The 26,022-nt window shown below is 41.8% G+C and overlaps 1 protein-coding gene across 2 annotated transcripts in view; it reads left to right on the forward strand.

Annotated features, from left to right (window-relative positions):
- LOC132975875 (kinase non-catalytic C-lobe domain-containing protein 1) overlaps positions 1-26,022 on the forward strand; it is a 53,898-nt gene that overhangs the window by 20,750 nt on the left and 7,126 nt on the right. The window contains exons 7-25 of one of the 2 annotated variants that reach the window (XM_061040717.1): positions 1,249-1,881; positions 2,843-2,957; positions 3,987-4,058; positions 4,204-4,277; positions 4,387-4,545; positions 5,416-5,493; positions 5,670-5,757; positions 6,036-6,231; positions 7,785-8,485; positions 10,840-10,978; positions 15,643-15,902; positions 17,935-18,290; positions 20,162-20,255; positions 20,343-20,440; positions 20,535-20,716; positions 23,511-23,621; positions 23,986-24,133; positions 24,565-24,723; positions 25,140-25,346. In XM_061040717.1, the coding sequence (XP_060896700.1) occupies positions 1,249-1,881; positions 2,843-2,957; positions 3,987-4,058; positions 4,204-4,277; positions 4,387-4,545; positions 5,416-5,493; positions 5,670-5,757; positions 6,036-6,231; positions 7,785-8,485; positions 10,840-10,978; positions 15,643-15,902; positions 17,935-18,290; positions 20,162-20,255; positions 20,343-20,440; positions 20,535-20,716; positions 23,511-23,621; positions 23,986-24,133; positions 24,565-24,723; positions 25,140-25,346 (3,870 nt within the window). The remainder of the gene's footprint in view (positions 1-1,248; positions 1,882-2,842; positions 2,958-3,986; positions 4,059-4,203; positions 4,278-4,386; positions 4,546-5,415; positions 5,494-5,669; positions 5,758-6,035; positions 6,232-7,784; positions 8,486-10,839; positions 10,979-15,642; positions 15,903-17,934; positions 18,291-20,161; positions 20,256-20,342; positions 20,441-20,534; positions 20,717-23,510; positions 23,622-23,985; positions 24,134-24,564; positions 24,724-25,139; positions 25,347-26,022) is intronic. The other variant, XM_061040718.1, reaches the window with a different exon arrangement.

Raw genomic sequence — 26,022 nt, forward strand, 5'->3', positions numbered from 1 at the left:
GCTGTTGTAGCTCAGCTATTAGCCCTGGATGCTCTCTCAACTATTATCTTCTTTAGAGGTCATTAGTCCAGTTATATACAGATGGATTTTACAGTGATGGGTAAATACTATTCTACAATGTCATGATTACTTGCACAGAGTAGATAGAAACCAGCAACAAAAACTGTATACAGATAGGGTAGTGTTTTTGTGGCACTTGTCCTCATGGTTAAAAACGATTGCATTTAGACCGGGCGGGCGTGTTTTTGCTGACATGGCATAGAGAGCTTCAGCAGACCCATGACCTTCACAAAGAAGGTGTTTTTGCACATCATGTTGACCTATCCCTAAACCTAACTCAGTTCTGGAAAGAAGGCGGTCAGAAGAGAAGATACGAGAATGACAGGTTGCTTGATAACAGGTGGTTACTCTTTGCTTTGTCTCTGTGCTGTCCGACAGGTCGCTGTAGAATCAACGTTTCAATCCTAAAAGCCAAATGATCACAAGGCCTATTTTCACATATTTTCTCCTTAATCGCTCTCTCCGCCACCAGGGGGCTCTCAATCAAAATAATAACAAAAGACGACTGCGAGGCTGGCGGGGAATCATGGGAGTGATTCTCGCCTTTACCGGTGTTCTGTCCAGATGTGCTGCCTTTTTCAAAAAAGGCTACCATAGTGCGAAACTATAGCAGAGGCCATTTGTAACCCGGATCAAATAACTTTACCAGAACAAAATAACTTTATAGTAATTCATTACCCATCCATTTGAATTAGAAGAGTTAGGAGGAGTGAATTTTGGTGCTCTATATTGTAAGACACTAAAACTATCTGCATTTCCACATTAAGGAAACAGGAAGCATGTTTGGATACTCTGTAATAAAACCTTTTTTTCAGAGTTTAATCGAATAATTTCTCATAGCCGAAAAGCCTCTCCTTGCCGCCCTCTGCTTGTGAACAAATGCCCATTCTCTATGAGGGGGAGGCGTTACCGTACTTTGTGTTTTTTGACACTCTGAGACCTTAAGCTAGCACACCTAACCTCAATATTGTTTTTAAAGTTCTGATACCAGTTCAATAAAAGCCACAGAAACCCAAAAAAAGACACTCACATTCTGAATTTTAGTTTCATGTAGCAAATGTAACGTTCCTAAATGTCCCCTTCAGTTTGACCTTATAAGCCTCAGTTTTTACTCTAATCAATGTATGATTAAGAATATTTCTGCACTGAGAACAGCTCAAACTGTGACTCTGATTTGAAAACCTTCAGGTGTGTGGGGGCTTTGATTCCTCTCTCTGGGCCGAGGACATGGACGACAGTGAAGGAGACGGTCTGATCACGGCGGACGAGTTGGACTGCAGGTCCTACAACAGCTCCCCAGTGAGGAGGAGAGCCCAGCAGAGGCCGGCCCGAGGGAGGGGGGCTCTGAACCGCTCCTGCTCGGTCCCAGACTCCAACAACCCCCCGAGTCTGTCCCCGACCGCACACGGAGATATCAGCGTACCTGTGTCCGACCTCTCTGAGATAGGGGCGGAGGAACACCCGAGCTGCAGGTCTGTGTGGAGTGACAGACTTCAGAAACTGGAGCGGGGACAGTCCTGCGAGGCGTACTCACACAGCAGCTACGAGGACTGTGGGAACTCCATTGTTGACAGAATATTTTCACAAGGAAATGAGGACACTGCAGAGACATTCTGCAGTAAAGACACAACAATCCAAGAGAACCACAGAGTTGAATCTAATAACTGCCTCCGGCACACAGAGTCTCCCTGTACCTCCTGTCAGGACCTGGAACAGGAGCAGGACTCTAAAGGGGAGAGCTCCCTGAACCACAGCCTCTACATTTCCAACAACCACATGACGAAAAGCATGCTGTGCCTAAATGAAGAAACTCAGGACGAGGTTAGTTTATATCTCTGACTCTGCAGTTCTTTCATCAGTTGTTTGATGCTGTCAGGGCAGGAGGTTTGCGTCAGCAGACCTGAGAGTGCGGGTGGGAGTGTGCCGGTGCAGGAGCTCAAACAGGTAGGGGGGAACCAGGTTATGGAGGGCTTTGTATGTGAATTATTGTTATCACAATATGAGCCTTCTCAATAAATATAAGAACACATTTTTAAATGAAGCCAAACAATGTTTTCTCACTCAGCATGTGCACTTTTTACCTGTTGGATGGAGGCCTGGGGATATTTGGCCAAGCTTTCAACCCATGTTGATGCAGCTTGTAGAAGCTAAAGCTAGCTACAAGCTATCGCTGGTTAGTTAGTGACAGTTTGTGGAGATTATTGTTTTTTTTCGAGGGATCGATAATAAGCACAGATATTGTGTAAAACATGAAGAATAGCAGATAGACATTGTGCTTTACAGCTCATATGCACTCTTTATTTTATTTCTATTTATCCCAATCCATACCGTTAATATTGAACTATGTTAGCTTACATTGTATATTTTGCCTCATATTGTGCAGGACTAGTTTGCAACAAATTCAAAGATTCTCCTTTCAGAAATATTGTGTTCACGAGAATGGGAACAGACAATCATACAGTAAATGCCTGTAGCCATAGCTGCTGCCAACGGCGAAAACTGCTCCCTGCTTATTGAAATGTTTTAGCATATCTCATCATGAAACTTCAAAAGAGTAGTATGATGATGAGTTATGTAACATGAGCGCTTAGTCTCAATGAGGTAGAGTGTAAAGGTGGATGAAAGGACAATCCCTCAGGACAAATCATCGTTGGCAGTGGAAAATACAAAATAAAGTCAACATTGAGTGAGGTGTTTCTTCAGTTTGAGTAAAGGAGGCAAACAGAGAAATCAGCTGAAGCTCCTTCTTATAAACTTTATTTGTTTTTATTCTCATGTCCAGTGGATCTCTCTCAGAGAGTTACTGACTCGGTGTGGACGGAGGCTGACCGTCAATGAGCTCTGGGCTCTGTGTTACACCTGCCTGTCCTCACTGCAGACCTACATCGACTTTCCAGGTACATTTTACTGCAACATGTTAAAACTTTGTTTTTGTTCTGTTTGTCTCACTCCTTCTTCCTGCATCTCCCTCTTTCCTTTTGTCCAAGCCCACCACAGTCTCAGCAGACGGCTGCTCATGTATCTGGTTATGCTTGAGGTTTCTTCCTCTTAAAGGCAGTTTTTCTTGCCACTGTAACTTTGCTTAATGTTTCTTAGTGCTCATGATGGATTAATGTTGGGTCTGTGTAGATAATATAACAAAGAGTTGGTATTTTACCTCTTCTTTTACAAAGTGTCTTGAGATAAAATTTGTTATGAATTGGCGCTATTAAAAAAAGATTGATTCATTGAAAACCATAGTTTAAGTACCTATTATCAAAAACTTGATATCTTACTTGATATCCAAAAAATAGGGCCTGACCGATATTGAATTTTTTAGGGCCAATACAGATATCGATATTATGGAGAGAAAAAAATCTGATACTGTTATATTGGCCGATATATCGGTATCAGTTCTATCTGTAGAGATAAATATATAGATATACACATTTATTGTGTTGATCCCTCAAATGCAGTTATCAAACATTTGTGAAAACGATAATGAAGACAAGATGGTCACTCAACTGGAAAGTAACGGGGCATGTATGTGCATCAACGCTCGACACTCTGGAGAGTGATGATGCTTGTTGTAATCCATATAGCGCCCTCCGCTGGTGAAAGAGAACTGCTAGTGTAATACAATGAAAGTCAAATTAAAGGCTATTTGAATGGTGAATAAATGTAGTAATATCGGCAGATTACTGCGATTAAAGGAGCCGATACCAGTGGTCACTGGATACGCTATTATCGGCTGGCCGATGAATAGGTCAGGCTCGACTAATAAATGGGGGTTTATCAAAGTTGATTTAATTTGTGGTGATTTGAGAACCAGCTCTTTTTATCTGGAAAATTATGGAAAAAGATATTGCAAATAAGTAAATATTATTTTACTTGCAGTTTTTTAAGCGTCATTGTTCAAAGCAGTTATCTTTTCTCTTCCCCGTCAGCTTATTTATGCCTGGACACGGTGCATGTTGGCAGCGAGGGAGAAGTACTCTTCTTGAAAACTAAAAACGTTGGTAAGTTAACCTGAGTCATGTTTAGTCTCTGTGCTGCTGAAGCCTCGACGTTTACTTTACTTTTTTAAAAATGTCAATGTATACGGACAGAATAAATGTGAGAAACGCTGAGGCAACAGTTCTAAGATGCTTTCGTTGACTTCAGTGTTCCCTGCAGGATCCAGAGATGAGTTTTATCTTGCTCCTGAATATCAAGAACACGGGATAGTGACTGAGAAGGTCAGCCCGTCTTTACTGCTTGAATTCACTTTTACAAATCTCACTTTCACCTTCGTTTTGCCCTGGTTGTAGCCTCTGCTCTCTTCTCTTCCTCCCTGTCTCGTCTCAGGTGTGTGTGTATGGAGTCGCTGCTATCCTCTGGGCGACGGCCAAGTTCAGTTTGTCTCCCAATCAAAAGCTGGCAATGCCTCGCAAACTGAAGAGACTGCTGCTGGAGATGGCCAAGAGGACGCCCATTGAGAGACCCTCCATCGTTATGGCTCAAAAAGTATTTATATGATCTTAATTCTGTCTTTACAACATGGATTGAAGGTGGATTTAGGATATTTTGCAGAAAACATTCTCACATCAGAAATGACAAAAAAAAGGAGGAACATTTCCACATGAGGCACCAAAGTGTAGATTATATGTATGCTCCAAGTTTATTAAAATCTCCAGACACGCTAACAGGACCTATGTTAACTAAAGGTCTATGTGCTCAACATCTAATAAAGGTAGGCTATAAAAGGAGGAGAGTTTGGTGTTGGTCACCGTCTCTCAGCCCTCTGTCCTGTTAGAAACTTCATGTGCATGTATCAGAAAATGCACAGATATGTAAACTGTGGAGTAGGAGCGCTGTTGTGCATCACGCTGTGTGTGGAACAAGCTCAGTGTGAAGTGTGTTCTGTGAACTCACTGATGTGTGCCCATGTTTCTAACACACCCTCTTCCCTATAAAGGTTTTAGGTGGTTTAGTTTTTTTCATGTTACAATATTTATCTAGTCCATTGGTCTTGTATTGCTTGTAAAGCTCTCTAAAAAGCTCTCCTTTGTCTGTGTCTCTTTAAATAGATATTTGCATATCAATGTGCAGATATTACAATGTCAGAGAGGAGCTTTTATAAATAGTCTTACAAGAGAAGCACTTGTAAGGTAAATATGGTGACTCCAGTGTTGTCGTTTTGTCAGTGAAGCCCTCTCCATAAGAATACCAAACTTCTTCTCTTCGGCTGTCGGCCATTTTTAAAAGCAGCCCTTAGCTTTCTAATGGAACACTTCAGTTATTTCAGGCCAGCGTTTATTGGATCATTACTGTCGATTGTGTGTGTCCTGTATTGTTGTTAGTAATGACGTTCGTTCTCATGTGGGTCCGTTCCAGAGCTGTCGTGACTACTTATCACATCAAGGGACGAATGCTGAGACCGTGTGGAACAACCTCATCAGAAGAGTCCACCCGGTACACGTTGATTACATTTTTACAACACTGAAAATGTTTTCTTTATCTTAACCTGTTTGTGGATTTCACATAATATAATCCTCTATGTCACTGTTGTTTGTCTTCCGTTATGCTCTTCATGTGTGTCCTGTTTCTCTCCTCAGTCGTTGTAATGATTTAAATGTATTTCCCTTCAGCCAGCCTCGAAACCCGCTGACGCAGATGGTCTGAATGAAAATGAAACTCATCAAAGCTCATGTGAAGAGTGTGTACAAAACCACAGCGGTAGGACAGCTCGATGTTTTTTTTTTCATGAAAGACCCTCATGCAAAGCTGTTTACTGTAAACATGTACAGTTATGTCAGACATGCCCCAAATAAAAGAGGAGCATTAGTAGGTGTGACGTCAAAAGACTGTGACAGTCGCCTTATTGAAATGTAACATTCAGAGTCTGAACCTGCAGATCTTTATAATATTCAACACATTCTGTGCGAGGTGCTGATGATCACTGCATGAGACAATATCACTGATATTGTAACTGGCGTTGTTGTAACCGTGTGTAGGCTTTGTGCCCATGGCCACTGAGAGCCGACTGGCTCCTGTGCCTGGCCCTGTTCCCCACAGCTATCAAGTCCACAAGGAACTCCAACTCCCAGAGGCCTTCACTTCCACTGCCACACACTTCTCCCCCATCATCCTGACCAATGAAGGGGACTCTGAGGCTGATGAGGACCCGGACCCTGGAGCTGCCATTAAGCGGTATGGTGTTCTAGGATGTCAAACGGGATAATCATAATGTGTTTTTTATTAAGCAGCAGCACGTATGATGGGATGGTTCAACATTTTGGGAAATGTGCTCCGGCTTTCTTGCTAATATTTGCAGAATATAGTGGAAAAAAAGGAAATAAACATCAACACCTCTAAAGCTCATAAATTAACGAGTTCATGTTTTATGTGGAGTACAAAAGCTCTGGTTAAGGGGAGGTGGGGGGGGGGGGGGGGGGGTGGATGGCTGCAGTCACTTTTTGGTACCTCTTCTTACATGGCATACTTTAGATTCCAGCCAGGACTGTTCAAATAGGGCAATGCTTCAAAATACTTTACGTTCAGTGCAGCAATTTTCTCAACAAGTCTGGCTGTCTCTGTCTTATATAGACTGTATTTAAGCCTTCAGGTCTTGATGGGGCTCCACGCTCCAAATTGAAATCAGGGCTATTCTACCTCCAAAAGAAAAAAGATGCAGCAAAAATGTCTACAATCCAAAGACATATAACAACATATGATCTATAGTCTTCATAAGCAGTGTATGATCTTAAGTTATGTAAAGTTATACAGCATAGAGACACATCCTGATTTGGCTTGTTTGTATTATCTTTAACTTTGACATTTAAGATTTTCAATCAGCTGCGTATCACTTTGATGTTTCACTCCCTTCAGGGAAAGCTCCGTGCTCAAGAACCAGCAAAAGTCCACCTAGCACAGCTTTCAGAAGCCTACAACTTGTGCTTCCACATTTTTTCTCTCTCTTCCTCCGGAGAGTCGCCTCTGAAGAGGTGCAGCGCCATAATAAAAAAAAAGTCATGTCCAAGATTAGCTGGTGAGAACTTGTTGGAAGAACATGGCAGAAACTTTAGATGTGGAGGAAAACAATTTGAATACTCAAATATTGGAGTCAGACATTTAGTGGAGGAATAACCGCGTGGTGATGAGCAAGAAGCCGCTGCTGCAGAGGGTGAAGCAACAGGAGAGAGGGGAAGAGCCCGGTCCAGCTGGGGACAGTCGTAATGCTGCAGAGGCTTTCACCTCTGTGTCACTGTTTCAATGCTCTAAATTGTTGACAGTGCAGTTTCATGACAAATCTATCCTCTGAGCTGCAAAAAAATCCCCTTTTAATTTTCAAACTAAACAAGAAGAACAATTCTCAAAAAAACTTCTCACATATCCAGAAAGTGTCAGCAAACACATGCACATCACTTTTTTAGATGCTGAGTTGTCAAAAATCACTAGATATGATGCACAAAGACACACAAAGCTATGGCTCCAAAATAAGTATATCTTTGTCTTTGTGCATCATGTGTAGCACATAACCATCCATAGAAGTGCATGGTTGTTGTTCTCAGACTTAGTTTATTGTGCTGATTGAACAAACAAGCTTTAATGTATTAGAAATCGAGAGAGTGAAGGGCGGGCAGTCACATTTTGATGTCTTTGGGCCCCACTTCCTGATTGATGATTTACACTGAGGTTTAAGATGTAGAAATGTCAGGCCCAGCATGAAGGGGAATGTGAAACTATTTGATTGAATTTTGCAGGACTGTGGATGGATTCACACAAAGCAGTGAAGTGGATGAGGAAAGGGATCTTGATTTCACCACACACCCTGACGACCTGTATTCTGCTCAGACTGAACCCAAACTACAAATACAGGACTTAACTCTCAGCCAGACAGGACTAACTACAACTTATTACAATGAGACATTGGCCAACTCTACGTCGTCTCTACCTGATGTTTCCCGTATGGAAGTCTCTCTCCCTCAGCAGTTATCCTCTAACCTGAATGGTTGCGGTGTTTTCAACAATTACCTCTTCCATCAGGATCCCAGGACAGGTCATCTCTCCTTGGTGCCTGTTCACGTTCGTGCTCCGGAGTCTCTGCTCGGGTTGGACATAGATCTCTCCCTGGTGCCGCAGCCTCTGCAGGGGCTAATCACAGCTCCAGGGAGCCCTGTTGGTGCTTTTATGAACTGTCTGACTGAGCCTGAACGCCAGGATTACTGCACACCTTCACCTCTTTTCAAAGGCAGCTCCACTTTTTCTGACAGTCCACTGGAGCACAGAGTACCCCGATCTTACAACAGACACCCAGATCAAGGAACACACAATGAGGACAGGTCTCCATCTGAGTCCGTCTCCCCTAAAGTCCACCCGGCCCTGCAGGAAGTGATTGACCTGCTCAAAGGAGAGTTCTCACTTAACGGGTGCCTGGACAATGGACATGAGGACATAGCAATGGGTATGTGTTTTTAGTTGTATTTAAAACCAATGTACTATTTGTTCATTTGCTACACATTGTGGTGTAGTGGTTAGTGCTGTTGCCTCACAGCGAGGAGGTTCCTGGTTCAAATCCTCGTCAGGATCAGCTCCAGCCCCCTAAGACCTTGATAGGGAAAAGCAGATTACATAATAGATACTGGGTGGATGGATTCCTTGAACAAAGCATTGGTGAAAAATCCTTTCACTCCTTTATCTGCTCTTTATGTCTTTATTTTTAACCAGGGTGTCGTCTACACCAGGGTGTACTTCAAGGGTGTTTAATGAAAGATTATTGGTTGGGAAAATTTTATTTAAAAAAACAATTTGTAAAATGCATCCTTAAAGGCTAGTCCAATTTGATAAAGTACAATAGTTAGATCCGACAACTCACATTTGCAGTTGTTTAAATATTTATTGCAGCTGCAGAACAGTTTGTGTCCGATGTATCGCCAGTCAGTTTTATTTTACACGCAGAAACTTGAGGAGTGATGGGATGAAATAACCTAAACAACCCCCCAGTCTGAGCCCACAGGTGGATGCTGGGGTGGTGGTGGGGTCTACAGGTGGATTCTGGGGTGGTATTGGCTGAGCAGGATTGCAGTACTGCTGCAGGTCAGCGCTGACAATGAAAGAGCAGAGGGAGAGACCGGGAGCTTGCAGCTAATTGGATGGAGTTGTTGTCAGGTGATTGTGGATAATGACGCATGTCGGTTATGAAATCAGTGCTGCTCGAGTTGTCTCACAAAATCTACCATTACTAATATACATGTTTAAAACCAGGTCAGTTACTCACTGAGGTCCTTCAGGAAATAGAGCAGAAAAATACATTTGGTGAGTCCTTAAATAACTCAGATCTAATTTGTATCCTTCTTGTATTTATGAAAAAAAAAACATAGTTTTGAAACTTAGTTGGAAATACTGAAGCTGAGGAAAAATTATAAAAAAATAAAGTGTTTAAGCTAAAAGTAATGGATTAAACATTTATCAAAGTTTCCTTAAAGTATTAAAATAAAACGATAATCATAGCTATAACTTTTGTAAAAGGGTATTAGGACCCTCAGGTTTCCAGATTAAAGTCGAACATTTACAAAAAGAAAGTCGTTATTTGTATCTACAGTTACAGCCGCCTGTAAACAGTGAGGAAGGAGGAGCATCTTGTGAAGTTCTACTTTAGTAAAGGTTTCACTAATGAGGAGATACTTCATCATCAGTATCAGGACCCTGAAGAGAAACTGAAAGACACTGGGGGAGAGGAATGTCTTTGAGGGTTCCCCTTTCATCATTTAATGTTGTAAATTTACGACTATATTTTCGTAAAGGTTCGATTATTTTTTTAATTAACTTGGCCTTAATACTGTCGTACTTTTGCATAACACATTGGATAATAGAAGTTATGAAACCCTTAAGTAGCAAACTGAAAAAAGTGTTACACTGTTTGAATCGGTTTAGTTACCGAAAGAGATTAAAGGAAATGTCGCAGCCAGAAGTTAAAAGTATGTAAAGAAACAGAGAGAGGTTGGAGTTCAATGAATGAATGAATTTGTTTTCTTTATTTTGGTCATTCATTAAAAAGTAAAAAAAAATGTGTGTAAATATTCCACTCACCTATCAAAATAAAACACTTCCTGTTTACACTGGTCCATTTAACACAATAAAATTCAAACAATCAAAACAATCGACATAAAGTTATGCAAAATAACTCAAATTTAAATCAAATATTGATGAATTCAAGTTTAAAAATGTCTTTAAAAAAGTAATTGATGAGACATCATTATTGATATCTCTAAGTAATGAAGGGTTGTAGGTAAATGTTTTTTTCAGACAGTACTATCAAAAATGTCAACTTAACCTGAACATGTATAAAAAAGACTGACTTATATATCATTTTACATAATGACTAAGTTTGGAAATGGGATACTAATGAAGGGCCGCTTGAGTTCTTACTGGTGGGGGGACAAGTCCTGTTTGGTAATATTTCTTATAAACTAAAGATGTGATTTTCTTGGAAGGGTTAGATGTGGTTCTGAGAGTATCGTCACACAGACAAAGCTTTCTAATCGGATTCTACACGGACACACAGTGCTCAGCTTTCCACTGTGGGGGATGCCCCCAGGTGGAGCAAAAATAGATAACGCGTACTCACATTTCACTCACTCTTGCTGTTTCCATTGACGTCAGGATGGAAGAAGATGAAAGAGCGCCCTTTGTGTCGGACAGAAAACAAATCTACTGGATGTTTCTACAGCGAGACATAACCCTCCTTACGCTTTTGATTATGTGCAGAGTTTTTTCTGACACATTCACACAGATATCTGCTTCTTTTCTCTTTCCGAGGGGAGTACATCTTCTCTCTGAAGGACCTCCAGTACCACACGTTTGCCAGTGTTGTGAAGGAGAGGTTCAGTCATCTGTACTGGGAGGAGGACTTACTGGGTGTGTTGCACTGCCTGGTGAACTACAGCCTGTCCACACTGTGAGTACAACTTTAACACGGCTGTCTGGTTTTCTGTACGCTCAACAAACAAACCTCCCCTCATAACTGTGGGCTAGACAAAGGTGCATTTATGCCATGTAGTGATTGGTATGCTTCGGTGATCTCTCCAGTTGATTAGTGATGTGTAGCTCGTGAACGATTCGTTCAAAACGAACAAATCATCTGGGTGAACGAACTGAACTGAATCACTTACTGAAAAGAGTCGTTCATTTCTCAACTTCAGTTGCGCTCTCCTCTCTCCTCTCTCCCGTCTCGTGTCCCTCTCTAGACCGTAAGAGTCACTCAAAGCCCGCCCTCCCTCCTCTCCTCAGTCAGTACAGTGTGTGTGTGTGTGTGTGTGTGTGTGTGTGTGTGTGTGTGTGTGTGTGTGTGTGTGTGTGTGTGTGTGTGTGTGTGTGTGTGTGTGTGTGTGTGTGTGTGTGTGTGTGTGTGTGTGTGTGTGTGTGTGTGTGTGTGTGTGACTGAGGCTGGTGACTCGCAGTCTCGCTCGTTCACGTTCAGTCAGTGTTTCGTTCACTGAACGAACTGAGAGGAAGATCGGAGCTCTCGTTCAGAGAACGAACTGAACGTGTACTGAACGTACTGAACAGAACGGTCGGGGAAAATAAATGTGATTGTTTTAGCAGCTTTCAGTTTGCAAACTGTAACTTTATCCAACTAAATTCTCAGCTCATTGGTTTATTATTCACCACCGGCTGTTCTCAGTACGATCGTGAGCAGAACTAAACGTTCGGCCGTGTTTCAGCTTATTAAATTCTGATTCACAGACAGAGCTGCGGAGAAGTACTGAACGATTTGGTGAACGAATCTTTTGAACGAATCACTTTACTGAACTGATTCTACTGATTCAGTACACTGAAAAGAACTGCTTGTCCCATCACTACATTTGATGTTTAGTTGTTGTTGTTAGAGAAATGACTACAGAATAGTCCGGAGATCGAGTTCAGAATCCGATGTTTCTTTATGAAGGTAGAAATCTCCCAGAGTAGAGTAGTCTGTGAGAGGAGCTCCCCGGACTAAAGAACACACAGTTTCCCCCACACACACTTCATGAGATAAGAAGTTTCTCTTCCATAATTGGAGGTTGTTTTTCATCAAGGTATCCAAAAAGGTCGTTCGTGGGAGGCTTTGCACATCATGGTTACATACAAGGAATGTGCTCATTAAGGTTCCATATCAGGCTGTTTTCATCACGGGGACATATTGGTATTTTTCCATCATTTGTATTGAGTCAAAGGTTACAACACGATGTATTGTACTATCTCTGTTGTATTTAGTACAATAAAAACTGCAATAAAAAACCATAATGGTGAAGAAACAAAACGTCCTCAGGGCTTCTCTCAGCGCCTCCGCAAGGAAATCTTTGAGACAAGGAGACAGATGTGCCTAATAGGATTCCAAACATGTGAAAAAGAGGACATTTATAATGTATTCATTAAAGATGGAGTCAGAAGCTTCTTCCTGAAAAAATGGAAAAGTAATGTCACTGAATCGTCACTTCTGGGCCTCCATATGTGTCATGTTGTGACTGTGTCTGCAGAGACACTGGATTTTCATGTTTTGGTTTGTTCTGGTTGACTCGGGATGTTTCTGGGCGGGGAGCTGGTGTGTTTCCCTCAGCCAATGACAGTGCTCAGATGTGTTCAGGAGTGTATACAACTCAGCGACTGGACGCCATTCAAACCGGCCAATATGATGGACGTGGACATAGGGGCAAAGAGTGGCAGTGTAGGTACAAGCAGTAAACGCACACACTACGTCCTGCAGAGAGTGTGTGTCCCCAGAGGAGGTGAGCCCAGGAGGAGGAGGGGCCCCGTTTGAGTGTTGTGTTTACAAGCGGTCGGGACCCCAAGGTTAGGAAAGCTGGCCTAAAGGGAGCATTGGTTGAAGAAAATAAATTGTGTGCACACCAGAAACTATCCTGTGAGCAGGAGATGGTGCACATTCTCATGTCAATGGTTAAAGTTTCTTGTGATCACCAGATCCGTATTCTTTTATTTGTTTGACCGATGTCGTCTTAGGGGCTCCGTAAATATGAACGATGTGGTTGGGTAATAATGGAACAGACATATTTTAGGTTCAGACATGTTCTATTGTTGAAAGAAGTTAAGTGTATATTGCAAACAAGTGTGTTTAAAGGGACAGACATGGTTAAGTTGAGTGTTTGGTCATGAGGCAGAATGAAGATTGTTTGCGTCTTAATATAATTTCATGCATGAAATCATCACAAGTCATGCATGGTGCATCATGAATCTTCATTTCCATTAAGAGACAGTTGGTCGGTACAACCCTAATTCAGATGTTGTTGATATGAGTCTATCTGGAGGATCTCAGACTGCACAAAATGTGACACCTGATTTTAAACTTTGTTTCAAACATAACTCACTGACCACGTTTTAGATCTCTCAGATTTGTAACAGTATGAAGCACAAATCAAAATGACAAATCACTCTAATGACAGGCTGCCTATACGTGATGCAGTGAATACAATCCTTTATGGACTGAGACAGTGCCGCCTTTATACAGCAGCTTGTGGTGCTTTATTTCGAATTCAGAAATCAAATCAAACTGACAAGGAAAAATTAAACAATATAATTGATGTTAAAACCAAGAAATCAAATGAAAAAACATTAAGAGCCTTGGAAAGAAGCAGAAGAACTTCAGAAAATGTGGGTTTTTAAATGCTAGGTGTCGATGCGTGTCAGCAAACACTGGACTGTGAAGCTCTCTGCTTCCTGTTCTGGTTAAAAGTCCATCAACAGAGTTTTGATGAACTTTAGTTTATCATTAAATTGTTCTGGAAGACAAGTCAAGAAAACATTTCTCTAATCTTCTTAAAATACAAACATGAGCAAGTTATCACTCTCTTATAAATATCGATTTTTTTCAGCAGTTTTCTTTCTTTATTGTCTACCTTTAGCCGTACTCTAGAGCTGTTTGAACAACAACAATAACAACAACATCATCAAAGTCTTTGCATGTAAATCCAGTCTTATGGGATAAAAGGTTTTTTAAGTTTGAATGGCTGAACATCATCAACCGTGCTTTTCACTTCCTTATGTGTGCTTAAAGAAGCTGCTTAATGAACCCTCTGGATTGTGGGAATAATAACGATTTAAAAAAGCACACCGAAAGATGTGCAGATGAAAAATAAAAAATAAATAAACGAGGAAAGAAAAATAAGGCAACATTAAATCTATGATGCTAAATCTATTTTAAAGATGAGATTAAGTGTCCACGTGTCCACGACATGGCAACCTGCGTGAGCAACGACTCTAGAGAGGAGGGGGCGGGGGGAGACAGCTGTCTAATGATTTGAATTTGGACTGCGGTACCCATTTTAAACACTAGGGGTCAGAGTTACATATTGCTCCTTTAAGAAATTGGAGAAAACAAATAAATACAAAACACTTTAATGTGCAGAAAGATATAATAATAATTGAACATTCACTTTTCCAGTTTACCAACATGCTCCTCCCTCTCAGTCTCATATCAGGTTTGTAACTCTTAAATTAAATGACAGCATCTCAGGGGGTGTGTTGTCTAATGAATCGAATCAGCACAATTAACCCACATTCTGAGTTGAAGAGAGCAGTCTGAGTAATTAGCCTTAATTTAAAAAAAAAAAGAAAAGGGGAGCAGGATAGATTTTAATTTATTCGTAAATTAGATCTGAATAGGAGGCACACTGAAGATGACCTTTTTCTCCTCAGCACGCTTACATATCACTCATCATCTACAGAATTCAAATGAGCATTTACACAACACCCACTTCTTACATAAACTTCAGCCGGCAGCGTGAATGGTCGCTATGGAAACAGCTCTACATTGTATTGTGCTCAGAGAGTGTTTGGCAACAGTAGTGAATATACAGTTCAAGCCTTTTTCTGTGCTCTTATTGATATGCTGACCAGTAGCCTAAAGGGGTGTGTGTAGAGGGGGGGGGGGGGGGGGATGACTGAATACATGCTCTTTTTCATTTAAATGTAAGACAGAGGCGAGCTGAAACAGACCAGCCCGTCAGAGGTGTAGTTTGATCCAGGCGTTGCCATGCTCTTATGCTAAGGGGGAGCTAATATGTGGAGTGACCCCTTTAATGTGCTGTTTGTGGGAGACATCACAGCTTCACAGAGAGAGCGAGACAGTCTTCATCTGACAGACAGGTGGGAGGATGGAGGGAGGATTTTAGTCTCTACATCAACAGGTGGTGCGTTTAAACTCTGACACACATCATTTACAGTACAGATTGTAGCGTGTTGTGACGTTTAGCACCGTGTTGTATCACGATGTGTAGTATTATTGTTGTGTTCTGTTTCGCAGCGTATTGCATGATGTTTTATTGTGCATGTTATATTATGTTGTATTGGAACGTGTCATGTAATATCCCACTGTACCGTTTAATACTGTATTGTATCATATCAGGATGTATTGCATTGAATTGTATCATATCGCGTTGTATCCTGAATCCTTCTTTATTTGTGAAGTTTGTCGAAAGGTTTTGTTTTGGCCTTTCCTTCCCATTTTCTCTTTCATTACACACTCAAATGCAAATGATTGACATCATTCTTTACATAAGTTCCAATTATCACGAGCCTTGAACACTCACACTATGTGTTTGCTGTTTCCTAATGCGCCTCCTGCAGCGGCTCTAATGAGCAGCCTCCATCAAAGACTGTGAAAAGGGCAGGCGTGACACCCCCCTCCATCGCCACGGTCCGCGCAGAGAAGAGGGAAGTTTTCTCGCACGGCTGCTTCGACTTGAATGGAAACATTCACACGTCCGGTCCAGCTGAAGCGGATCCTTGGGAAGGAGCCGAAGCCCGGTCCCGTCACGGAGAACATGAGGCTTCACTTGAAGACTTGAACTTGAAATCAGAGGAGAGTCAAGACGTCATCAGTAGAGGTAGGAGAGACTCACTGGCATACTCAATGTCTAATTTGTTGTTCATGAAAAAGATAAAACTAATTAAGATAACAGGGTGCACAACAGACATAAAGAATCTCATTCAAATATTTGAAAGCTGGTTCAACTCTGGATTTAGTTATAGAAATATAGACAGGACATGAACCTGAGTGCCTTGTGGCCAAAATTAGAGGTTCAAGAGATTAAAAAAAAACATCACAGTCTATCACATTGTAATAGAAAATGATCTCTGGTGAGAGGCTCAAGTAACATAAAAACATCAACACCCATTAGCCTCACTAAAATCATACCAAAAGTTCCATAGATAGGTAAAAGCAAATGTGCAGAGCGTGTTAAAAAGAAGTATTTATCTAGCCTTGTTTAAAATGTGTATTGCAGTGTGGATAAAAGAGTTTCTGTAGATTTTTCTTTTGAGCCAGTCTTCCTCTGAATCAGCTGTGTGATGGGAACGAGCAATGAAGGGGGTGTGAAGGGTCCTCAGTGAGCCAGACCGCTTCCCTTTCTGCTGCACGCATGCAGAGTTCTGACATTTGGATTTAGATGGTGCAGGTGATTTTGGCTGCATGTTCGATGCTTCCAGTGAGCTTTTTTTTTGTTGCATTTTCAGGGGAGAAAGTTGTTCCAGGATTTGATGTTAAATGTGAGGACTGATTCAATGAGTTTACTGTTGTTAAAATGTGCTGTCTGACTTTTCAATCATTCTTTCTTTGTACAGCGCCTCAAAAAAAGACTCCTCAGGAGAAACATGCTCTCCTGGGCTTTTCTTGTAGTATTACAATTAAAAAGAAAAAGCTAAGCTAAGAATTGTCCAACAGGCACATTTTATTTTATCTGCATCAAAAATAAAAACAAACAAAACATACATAAGCCGTTTTCACATATGAGCTGCTCCGGAGATTCTCCCGACCTGGCTGTTCACACATGCACCTCACAGCGGGAGACTATCCCTGTCAGACAGGAGGGGGAGGGGGGGTGTCTCCTGAGGTAAGACGTGATGTAAAATAAACGGTGCAGAAGTAGCGGTCGAAGCAGCAGAGTCCGCCATACAACACTATAATGAGAATATTTGCCTTTATATCAACAAAAGAGAGAAGAACAACATACTGGAGAACAGAAAGCTAATAATGCATGCTTACACTCTATGCACCGTGCAGCAGTCACAGGATATAAATGTCACACCCCCTCCTATTGGCTCGAGGTGAATTATCCTGATTATATCCTGCTACGTTCTCACATAAGCTCACTCGGACTGTCTGCAGAAAAAAACCCTCAGGGGTCTGCCAGGAGAAAGTGAAATATTCAGCTGTTTGCGTTCACACATGCAGCTCCTCCGGGAGTTTTTCAGAAGATTTCCGCAAGTGTGAAAGCACTAACAGATAATGCTCTACTTTCTTGTCTTGCTGTTATTATGTCATAAACACAGAAGAAACAGAACATCATGATCAGACTTTAAAATGTATACCAGATAATTTTTCCTCACATTCCTCTAAGGGCTTCTGAACCTCTGAGATTTAAAAAAATATTTTTGTAAAATTTAATTTTTCTGCTGGCAGAAGTGAAAAACGTTGTGATTGACAGTTTGGATGCTGCTGTTAAGATTGAAGCATGTTCATGTTCAAGGCGTGCTGCTAGCTAACTTTTCACATGCTTCTCTTCTGTTATCGTTTTCTGGCCAGTGACATTTCAAAAGAGACATGCACCCTGGTTTCTGCATTAGCTGTGCCATGAAAACGTTCTACACATTGGATTGTGATTACTAACAGGTTCTCACAAGGTACTCAAGATCAAATGAAAGATAGCAATAAATGACGTGAATGTTGAACTTTCATCTGTCAAACAGTGGATGCATTGTGCAGCCGTAACAGTTAGCAACAAATACCCACCAAACACTCTTCTGTTTTTATTACAAATCCAGTTTTTTTTTTTTCTCTGCATGTGATTCAGTCCCTCTCTCTGTTTTTGTTTTTTTTCCCCTCTTCCCCCTCTCACTACTGTCTGTTTAATGGTGGAGGCATGAGCACTGACGGCTCCGAGGCAGGGGTCATGGAGGGAGGAGAATATTCAGTGGGGGGCAGCGATGAAAGCCCCTCTGAAGCCGAGTTTCTGTCAGGGAGAGATGAAGGCCCGACTGGAGCCCACGACGAGCAGATGAGCCCGGACTGCTCGGAGGACATGGAGGATAGCGACTCTCTGGTGTCAGAGCGGCTCGTCTCGCCTGGATCCAGAGCAGAGGGGCCGGGTCTCAGCTTCAGCCCAGCCTGGGCCCTGGCCTTCTATGGAGAGGATTGTTTTGGTCCAGAAGTGATCCAGTACACTGGGAATCTTGGGCAGCACACAGGATCTCCACGCCTGGATGTGAAAACACAGGTGGGTAGACCTGAGACACTCACTGTCTGTGCGTCATATCTGACCTTAACCCGGTGTGTTTGAACAAAGAGCAGCCTGTGCATCAGATCCTCTCAGACTACACACTGAACCCTGTGTCACAAGGTCTGCTTTTATTTCATGCATGTTGATAACAGGATAGATGTGCATAATAACCCGCAGGTCTGTCAATAAGTAGATACGTTTAGAACAGATTTTTTCTGCAAAAGAAAAAAAAAGTAATCCTGAAAATGTCAGGCAGACTGCACCTGAACTCTTCCTGAGTTACTTGTTCACACATAAACCTCACAACAGGAGACTGTCCATGACAGACCGGCAGACCAGGAGGCCGAACGGGGGCAGGGTGGGACCTGACTTGGTTAAAATGACAGAAGTGGCGGACCAAGTAAGAGAGGCCGAAGCTATAATGAGATTTTTGCTTTTATACTAATGCTACGTGTAGTTCAACACATTCGCAATGTCCACAGACGAGCGGGGAAGAACATACTGGCTAACAGAAAACCCAATGAAGCAGTCACTGATTATAAACGACGCTGGATAAATACCTCACCTCCACCTCCCACTCGATTGCGTTTCATTTTCCTGAATATTTCCTGCCACATTCTCACACCAGCTCACCCTGACTTTAGTGCAACATTTACTGGCAGGGAAATTCTGAGTAAGACCCCGTGTCCACCTAGTGTTTTTTACTGAGTGCCAGTGTCTTTTTTCAATTGTTTTTCGATGGGTAGAGAGAGATCAGAGCAGAAAATGGTCGTCTGGAGAAAAAGTGCAGCACCCTGCGTCTTTTTTCTGAGTGCTCCACCATTTTTCTGCAGCCGCTCCGAGCGCTCAAGTTGAAAATCTTTTAACTTTTCAGAAAGTCGCTGTTGACATCACCGGCACTCTTTTCCAAATGATGCTGATATTCCCTGTATTTTTAGCGCCTACAGATCATGTCTGGTACTCACATCATCTTTGCTCCGTGTCTGATTGGGAAACAAAACGATCTTAAATATTAAACTTAGTAAAAATTAACGGAGCAGTGTTGGTCATACAGCAGCCATCATCAACAGACGGTTGTCATAGAGACAGGACGGACGTGCACGCTCAATGCAAGCACTCCTGAGCGCACAGCCAGCCTGCCCGGAAAAAACCACTAGGTGGACACGGGGCCTAAGTCGGATAAAAAAGAATCACCTGTTGGCGTTGACACATTCAGCTCACCCCAAACATTTCAGGAAGATTTCTGGAGTTTTCTGCATGTGTGAAAGCACCTTTAGTGTTTCATAACCTGCAGACAGTATATGCTATAAATAAATAAGATTTCCTTTTTTTTCAAATCCAGTTTTTATATATATTTGTATAATGTTGCGCCTGAGTGCCTGCTGGCCACATTGTCCCTCTCCTGGTCAGGCTATTTGAATGTGAGCTGGAATCACTTTCCTATCAGTAATGAAGTGTAGCACAGTCAGGCTCTTGGGTAAACAGGAAAAGAAAATGTGTGGGGACTTTCAGATAATTGCTGTATTATTCTCTCCAAACTGGATCTGAATATTAATGCGTTGAACTTCGCCCCTGGCAGAGGAAGTTATTATCATTTGTAAAAGAATATTAATGAAAAGCTTTTGTGTTCACACACTTTGAAGGCACAGGCCGTTTGTACAACAGCTAATAACACACCTTAAGCGCTGCGCTGCTGCAACTTCTCACTTCAAAAGAGCTGTTGCATTCTGTTGCCGTGGTGAAGAGAGGAAAAAAAGAAACACAGCTCCACACACACAATGGAAAGACCCGAAGGCTTCTCTCAGTGAAAGGCATGTGGTGTTATTTTAAGGCTGTTTTTATGGGTTCGTGTGATTTTCTTTATCCAGGAACTGCAGCAGCAGCTGATGATTGAAACAAGGAATCTGAAGAAAACCAGAAAATTCTACCTGAAGCTGGTTCAGCAAGAGAGAAAGAACAAAGGTTGCATGACTGTAATTCTTATATAATACTGGAGAACAGCCTCAGTGTCCAGTATGGTCTATAAGAAACTGTGTATGTGTCCCAAAGGTTCAGAGAGCAAACTGATGCCATCCAAAATCAAGACCCAGTTTGAAGAACTCCGATCCAAAGTGCTCTTCTTGGACAGCGTGAAGAAATACCTCGAGGTACTGAGTCAGCACTCCAGCTCCAACACTAGTGTTTTTTCAGTCATTTCCTCACAGCGTTTTAATCCTGAAATGATTTCTTGTAATGATTCAGGTTCTGAGTGTGGACCAGTGGGGCCTGGAGGTTTCATTACTGCCCTCCTTAGCCATCTGTGGACCCTCCGTGGACATCCAGTCCTCTGAGGATCCATCAGTTCTGAGTTATGGTATGAGCAAAGAGAAGAGAATTCTGCAGGCAGGGTCTCCTGAGGGCCTCATGGCTTACCTCTACGCCAGGTAATATTCATAAAGGTTCAAAGTAGATCAGAGAAGCAGATTAATCAACATTTGATTATTTATTTTATGACCAAATGCCTGCAAAACTAACGGCATTCCCATCAGCCTTAGCTCTGATGTCTTGTTAGTTTTGATAAGTACAGATGGTTTATATTATTCCTTCTCACCACCAGGGTCACGTTGTTAAAAAGTTTTTATTTCCAAATGAAAATTATCCAGATTTGGTAATCCACTTTTTGTCTACCAAGGATCACATAATCCAGCTCACCTTTCTCCTGGGTTTTCAACGGAGAAAACTGAGAGAATGAACCTGATCTAAACAGAGACTTTTAATTATTACTAAAACTGGATTAACAGTTCTTAAAGGTCACATATTATCCTACTTTTCAAACAATTTGAATAAGTCTCGGAGGTCCCCAAAACATGTCTGTGAAGTTTCTTGTTCTAAATCCACTCTGATCCTGTATTTGATCATGCCTATAAACCCCTCTATTCAGCCCTGCTCAGAACAGGCTATTTCTGTGTCTGTACCTTTAAATATGTAAATGAGCTGTGTCTGACCACGCCCCCTCTCTGGAAGGGCTTGGGTGTCTCGGGCTTTCTCGCTCCATGTTCTATTGTTTACGGTGAGAAGGCAGACTCAGAGGGCAGAACAAACACCTAGCTGTGGGAGTGTCACCCACCTGGGGGAGGGGTTACTGCCCTTTGTGATGTCATGAAGCTGCTTTAAATTAGATTACTTGATGCTAGATGCTTTTTGGTGAAAGATTTAAGATGATAAAAATCCTTCCTTTGTTTATTCACAACCTTAATGCTGTTTTGAGTAGGTTTTTATGAAACCCAGACTAAACAGATATGATGCAGTTTACTATCTGTGACATGACTTTCCTCCCTGATGGAGCCACCAAGAGCAGCTCATCCCGAAAAAATAACGCTCTTGTCACAGCCCGTGGTTATAAATTAATGAATAAGTGTTTTAATGTAGAATTATAATGCATTAGGCCAAATGTAATAATGTAAAACAAATTATTCTTTTCAGATTCTTCTCACTTCAAACATGATTTCTTAGGTCAAACAAAGATGGACTTGTTGTCAAAACCACTGGAGACTCTGACATCACTTATAAAAGTGCTTCAGTTACAAGGACATTAAAAATATCACTTGAACTGTGTGGGGTGTTACCCTGGCAACAATGCTCATCTGAACAGAAAGATGACAGTTTTTCAAGAGATGTTTTTGTATTAAATTGTAGAACTTTGAGGAGTCCTTAAAAACAGACCCTGGACCTGTTTGCTCATGATGAAACATGGAGTCCATCCCATACAGGGCCCTGACCAGATCTCTGGTTCCTGTAGATCAGTGAGACAATTTATGTTTCCGTTGACATAATTGTGATTTAGGTGACATTCAAAAATGCCAGCTGTAGTTCTAAAATCTTTAAACAACCTGGTTTGATTCTTCAGCAGCTTGTTTGTATCGGTTGCCATGGGAAACAGCATCAACAATCAGAGCAGCAGGAACACAGCCCATGATTTAGTTCTCACTGCCTGAATGAGAAGCTGTTGTGTTTTTTTTGTTTTTTTGATAAGGCTGGTTCTCATTATGTATTAAAATGGAGGAACATTTCAATAAAACACAAGAACAAAATACAAAAACAGCTGCACATAAGCAAGGTTTAATATCCTCAAATATCGCCTCACTGTGCGTTATTATTTTCTCTACACGTCCACATCTCTCATACTGGCTGGTTTGAATGGCGTCCAATTCCTGAGTTTTATTCACTCCTACACTCACCTGCACACTGTCATTGGCTGGAGGAAACACACCAGCTCCCCCGCCCACAAACATCCAGTGTCAACCAAAACCAAAGAAATCATTGAAATCCAGGCAGAGGACAGGTTCTCTGCAGACACAGTCACCACCACACACTGTGACTCTTATCTTTAAGCCTTACATTAGTGAGAGATTTGAGTACTTCTCCAGCCTGTTTTTCTTCAACCCTCTCCTGCTTCCATGTGTCGCCCATAGACTGTAAAACTAAATGAACAGCATAGGTTTCTGAACAGGCATGTTGAAGATGAACAGTGGCATCACCTTATTAGAAATGCTGTCCCCACCTAAGTTTTGATCAATCTAGAAATGGTCAAAGTGGTGGAGTTGAGGCGGGCTTTGAGCCTTCTGGCTACACCCACCTTTCATGCAAATCAGAAACACCCCTAATCATGCAAATGTCTTCATAACTCTTAGCCTTAATATATAAAAAAGCAGACTTCCTGGGCTAGCAGTCAGCCTCTAGTGGACACTAGAGGAACTACAGTTTTTTCACCTGTGCATTGGCTTCACTTTTCCACGCTGGAGGTTGCTGCTTGGTGTTGCCTCTGGCTTTTTAACAAACAGCTGTTACATTATTGGTTGCGCTTTAAAAAGTCAGCAGTGACTGAGGTCAAAGTTGTAGAGTTTAAACTTATAGCCCAGTGCTCAATGCTAAGTTTAAGTGGTATGCCATGCCAAGGCTCTGCTGCCAATGTGTCCAGCAATGTTCTTTCATCTCAGAACAATTGCACAGCCAGCACAGAGCAGGTTTATGGCCGATCATGTGTGAACAGCACTTACTTAGTGTTTTGTTGATTTCAGAGAACTTTGCGTGACTACTCCCCCGTCACACAGCACGCTCCAGGGACATCACACTATTCTCTGTTGATCATGTGTTGCTGCTAGTTTATATACTGCTGAATTTAAATTGAATGTTTGATGAGAGAAACCATTGAAGTGAACTTGTTCCTTTTCATCACAGAAATGCTGCCATGGAGGGCTACATCCAGCAGTTCCTGTACACCTACCGCTTCTTCTGCACTGCTGAGCAGCTGCTGCACTTCATTATGGATAAATTCATCTGTGCAGCCAGGTAGTGATCATAGAGAGCGGCAGCTGTGTGTGTGTGTGTGTGTGTGTGTGTGTGTGTGTGTGTGTGTGTGTGTGTGTGTGTGTGTGTGTGTGTGTGTGTGTGTGTGTGTGTGTGTGTGTGTGTGTGTGTGTGTGTGTGTGTGTGTGTGTGTGTGTGTGTGTGTGTGTGTGTGTGTGTGTGTGTGTGTGTGTGTGTGTGTGTGTGTGTGTGTGTGTGTGTGTGTGTGTGTGTGTGTGTGTGTGTGTGTGTGTGTGTGTGTGTGTATGTGTGTGTGCGTTGAGTATGCCTGCCTCCATGTAAACTACAAAACACAACAGCACAACGTATGAAAGATTTTGCAGTGACAGCATGGTTTGTTTTCCAGACAAGGTCCGGACATGTCAGGAGACAGTGAGAAGATCTTTCATCGCAGTCTGGACCTGCTTCAGTTCTGGGTATCAGACTGCAGAGAGGTGGACTTCACAGCTAAATCAGGCCTCGTGGAAACATTAGAAAACTTCCTGAACACTGAGGTAACACAGAAGGGCCACTTTGCTCTACTCATGACAGCAATGACTTGTCTTATCGTGCAAATTGTTGGAAAGCAATTTCAATTCATGAATTATATTTTGTCTTGTTCTTGAGCTCATGAATAAAAACAAGCTGTTTCTACTGATGCTGCCTACAAAAAGATTGATTAAGATGATTAAGATGATTAAGAATCTGTCTTTTGATGAACAAATAAATCTTTGTGTGTTAAACGTACATATCAAATGTAAAGTCAAACAGTTGCAGAGTTTGTTTAAAGGCTAATATATATAAGCACCAATTGAAATCACCTTAGCACAAGGCATCCATTTCAACTTTTTTTTCTGTAAAATGCAGATAACCTGTGATTTCTCTTTCCTGTATTCATGAAATGGACGATGTCTTCCAATCTGTAGTTGCTTCTTTATCCCCCCAGGTGATTCCCGTGGACAGTCGAGGGGAGGCCATCCTTGCTGCCCTCCACAGCCCTGCATGTAAGACTTGGAGTAGAGGATGTAGAGGAAGCCTGAGCAGCATTGAGGAAGATGATGATTCTTTGTGTGTGCACTCGTCCACTGAGGACCTCGGTAGAAAGGTCAGTACCATTCCTCCAACTATGACAACTTTCAAAAGCATAAACTGATTCCTTTGATCCTACAGTAGTAATCATCAGCAGCAGGTTCAGTCCTGTATGATTAATTAGAGATACTCTGACTGAGCTCTTACAGCTCTTGTGCACAAAAAGGGGAAACACAAAAATGCTGTCAAAGTCCAAACCTGTCAGTTACATTAATTTATTCTAGAAGAAAATAAACTAATTTATGAGGTTTTAATTTAGGGACGATGTGTTTCAGACTGACGAGTTTGATGCCAAATGAACCGTTTTTAAAACATAAATCTTCTGTATTGATTTTACTGTGCAGAGCGTCCTGCATGAAATACTAAAGCAGCCAGTTCAGTTCAGAGCTTGTTTCCTCTTCTGTCACATATCTTGTTCTGAACTTGATTCAGTGGAGATTCTCCAGAGTGGTTGAACACTCATCCTCCGTGCCCAAAGAGAAGGCCTTCTCCATCGCCGCCGCCCTGCCCATGCCGTGCTACAGCTCCATGTTGGACGACCTCTCTAACGTGTGCCTGCACGGCGAGGAGCGGCTCCCCTTCAGCCAGACTGACTACAGCGCTCAGCACATCGCCCAGCAGCTCACCCTGCTGCAGCAGGTACACATTACACACACACACACACACACACACACACACACACACACACACACACACACACACACACACACACACACACACACACACACACACACACACACACACACACACACACACACACACATGATTCACAGCTTCTCTTAATTGGTTGGTATCTCTTTCTACCACTAGAGGGGGACATTTCTTTATTAATGCATCAATAGAAAGTAGATAGATGTCTTTATTGAACCAAAAGTGGAAAAATTGTGTTGTTGCTGGGCAGGTTATCAGAGCAAATAATAAAATAAACACACCGTAACCATAAACACTTATAAAGAAGAAGAAATATACATCCAGGAATTCTATTAAACTCTTGAAAATAAAGTCTCAAATATATGTGGTATACATACACAAATATAAAACTAAAGTCTAATGAGAAGGAAACGTACTTTGCAGGGAGGTAGAGGTCTGAATGTGCTGAATAGTGATCACTGTTGTAGATGTTCAGTTACAGAAGTGTGCAATCACACTGTTGTTCATGTGCAAAGACAGAGATCAGATATGTTAAAGTGTAAAAACACTGTGCAGAAATGTTATCTGCAAATACAACAAAGTTAGTGATAATATTTGGTAGATAGTGAACTGATTGTTTTTTAACGTCATTAACGTAATCATGCACATTTGAACCGAAGCAGAA

The sequence above is a fragment of the Labrus mixtus genome, chromosome 6 (genome assembly GCF_963584025.1).
Source record: "Labrus mixtus chromosome 6, fLabMix1.1, whole genome shotgun sequence".
NCBI lineage: Eukaryota > Metazoa > Chordata > Actinopteri > Labriformes > Labridae > Labrus > Labrus mixtus.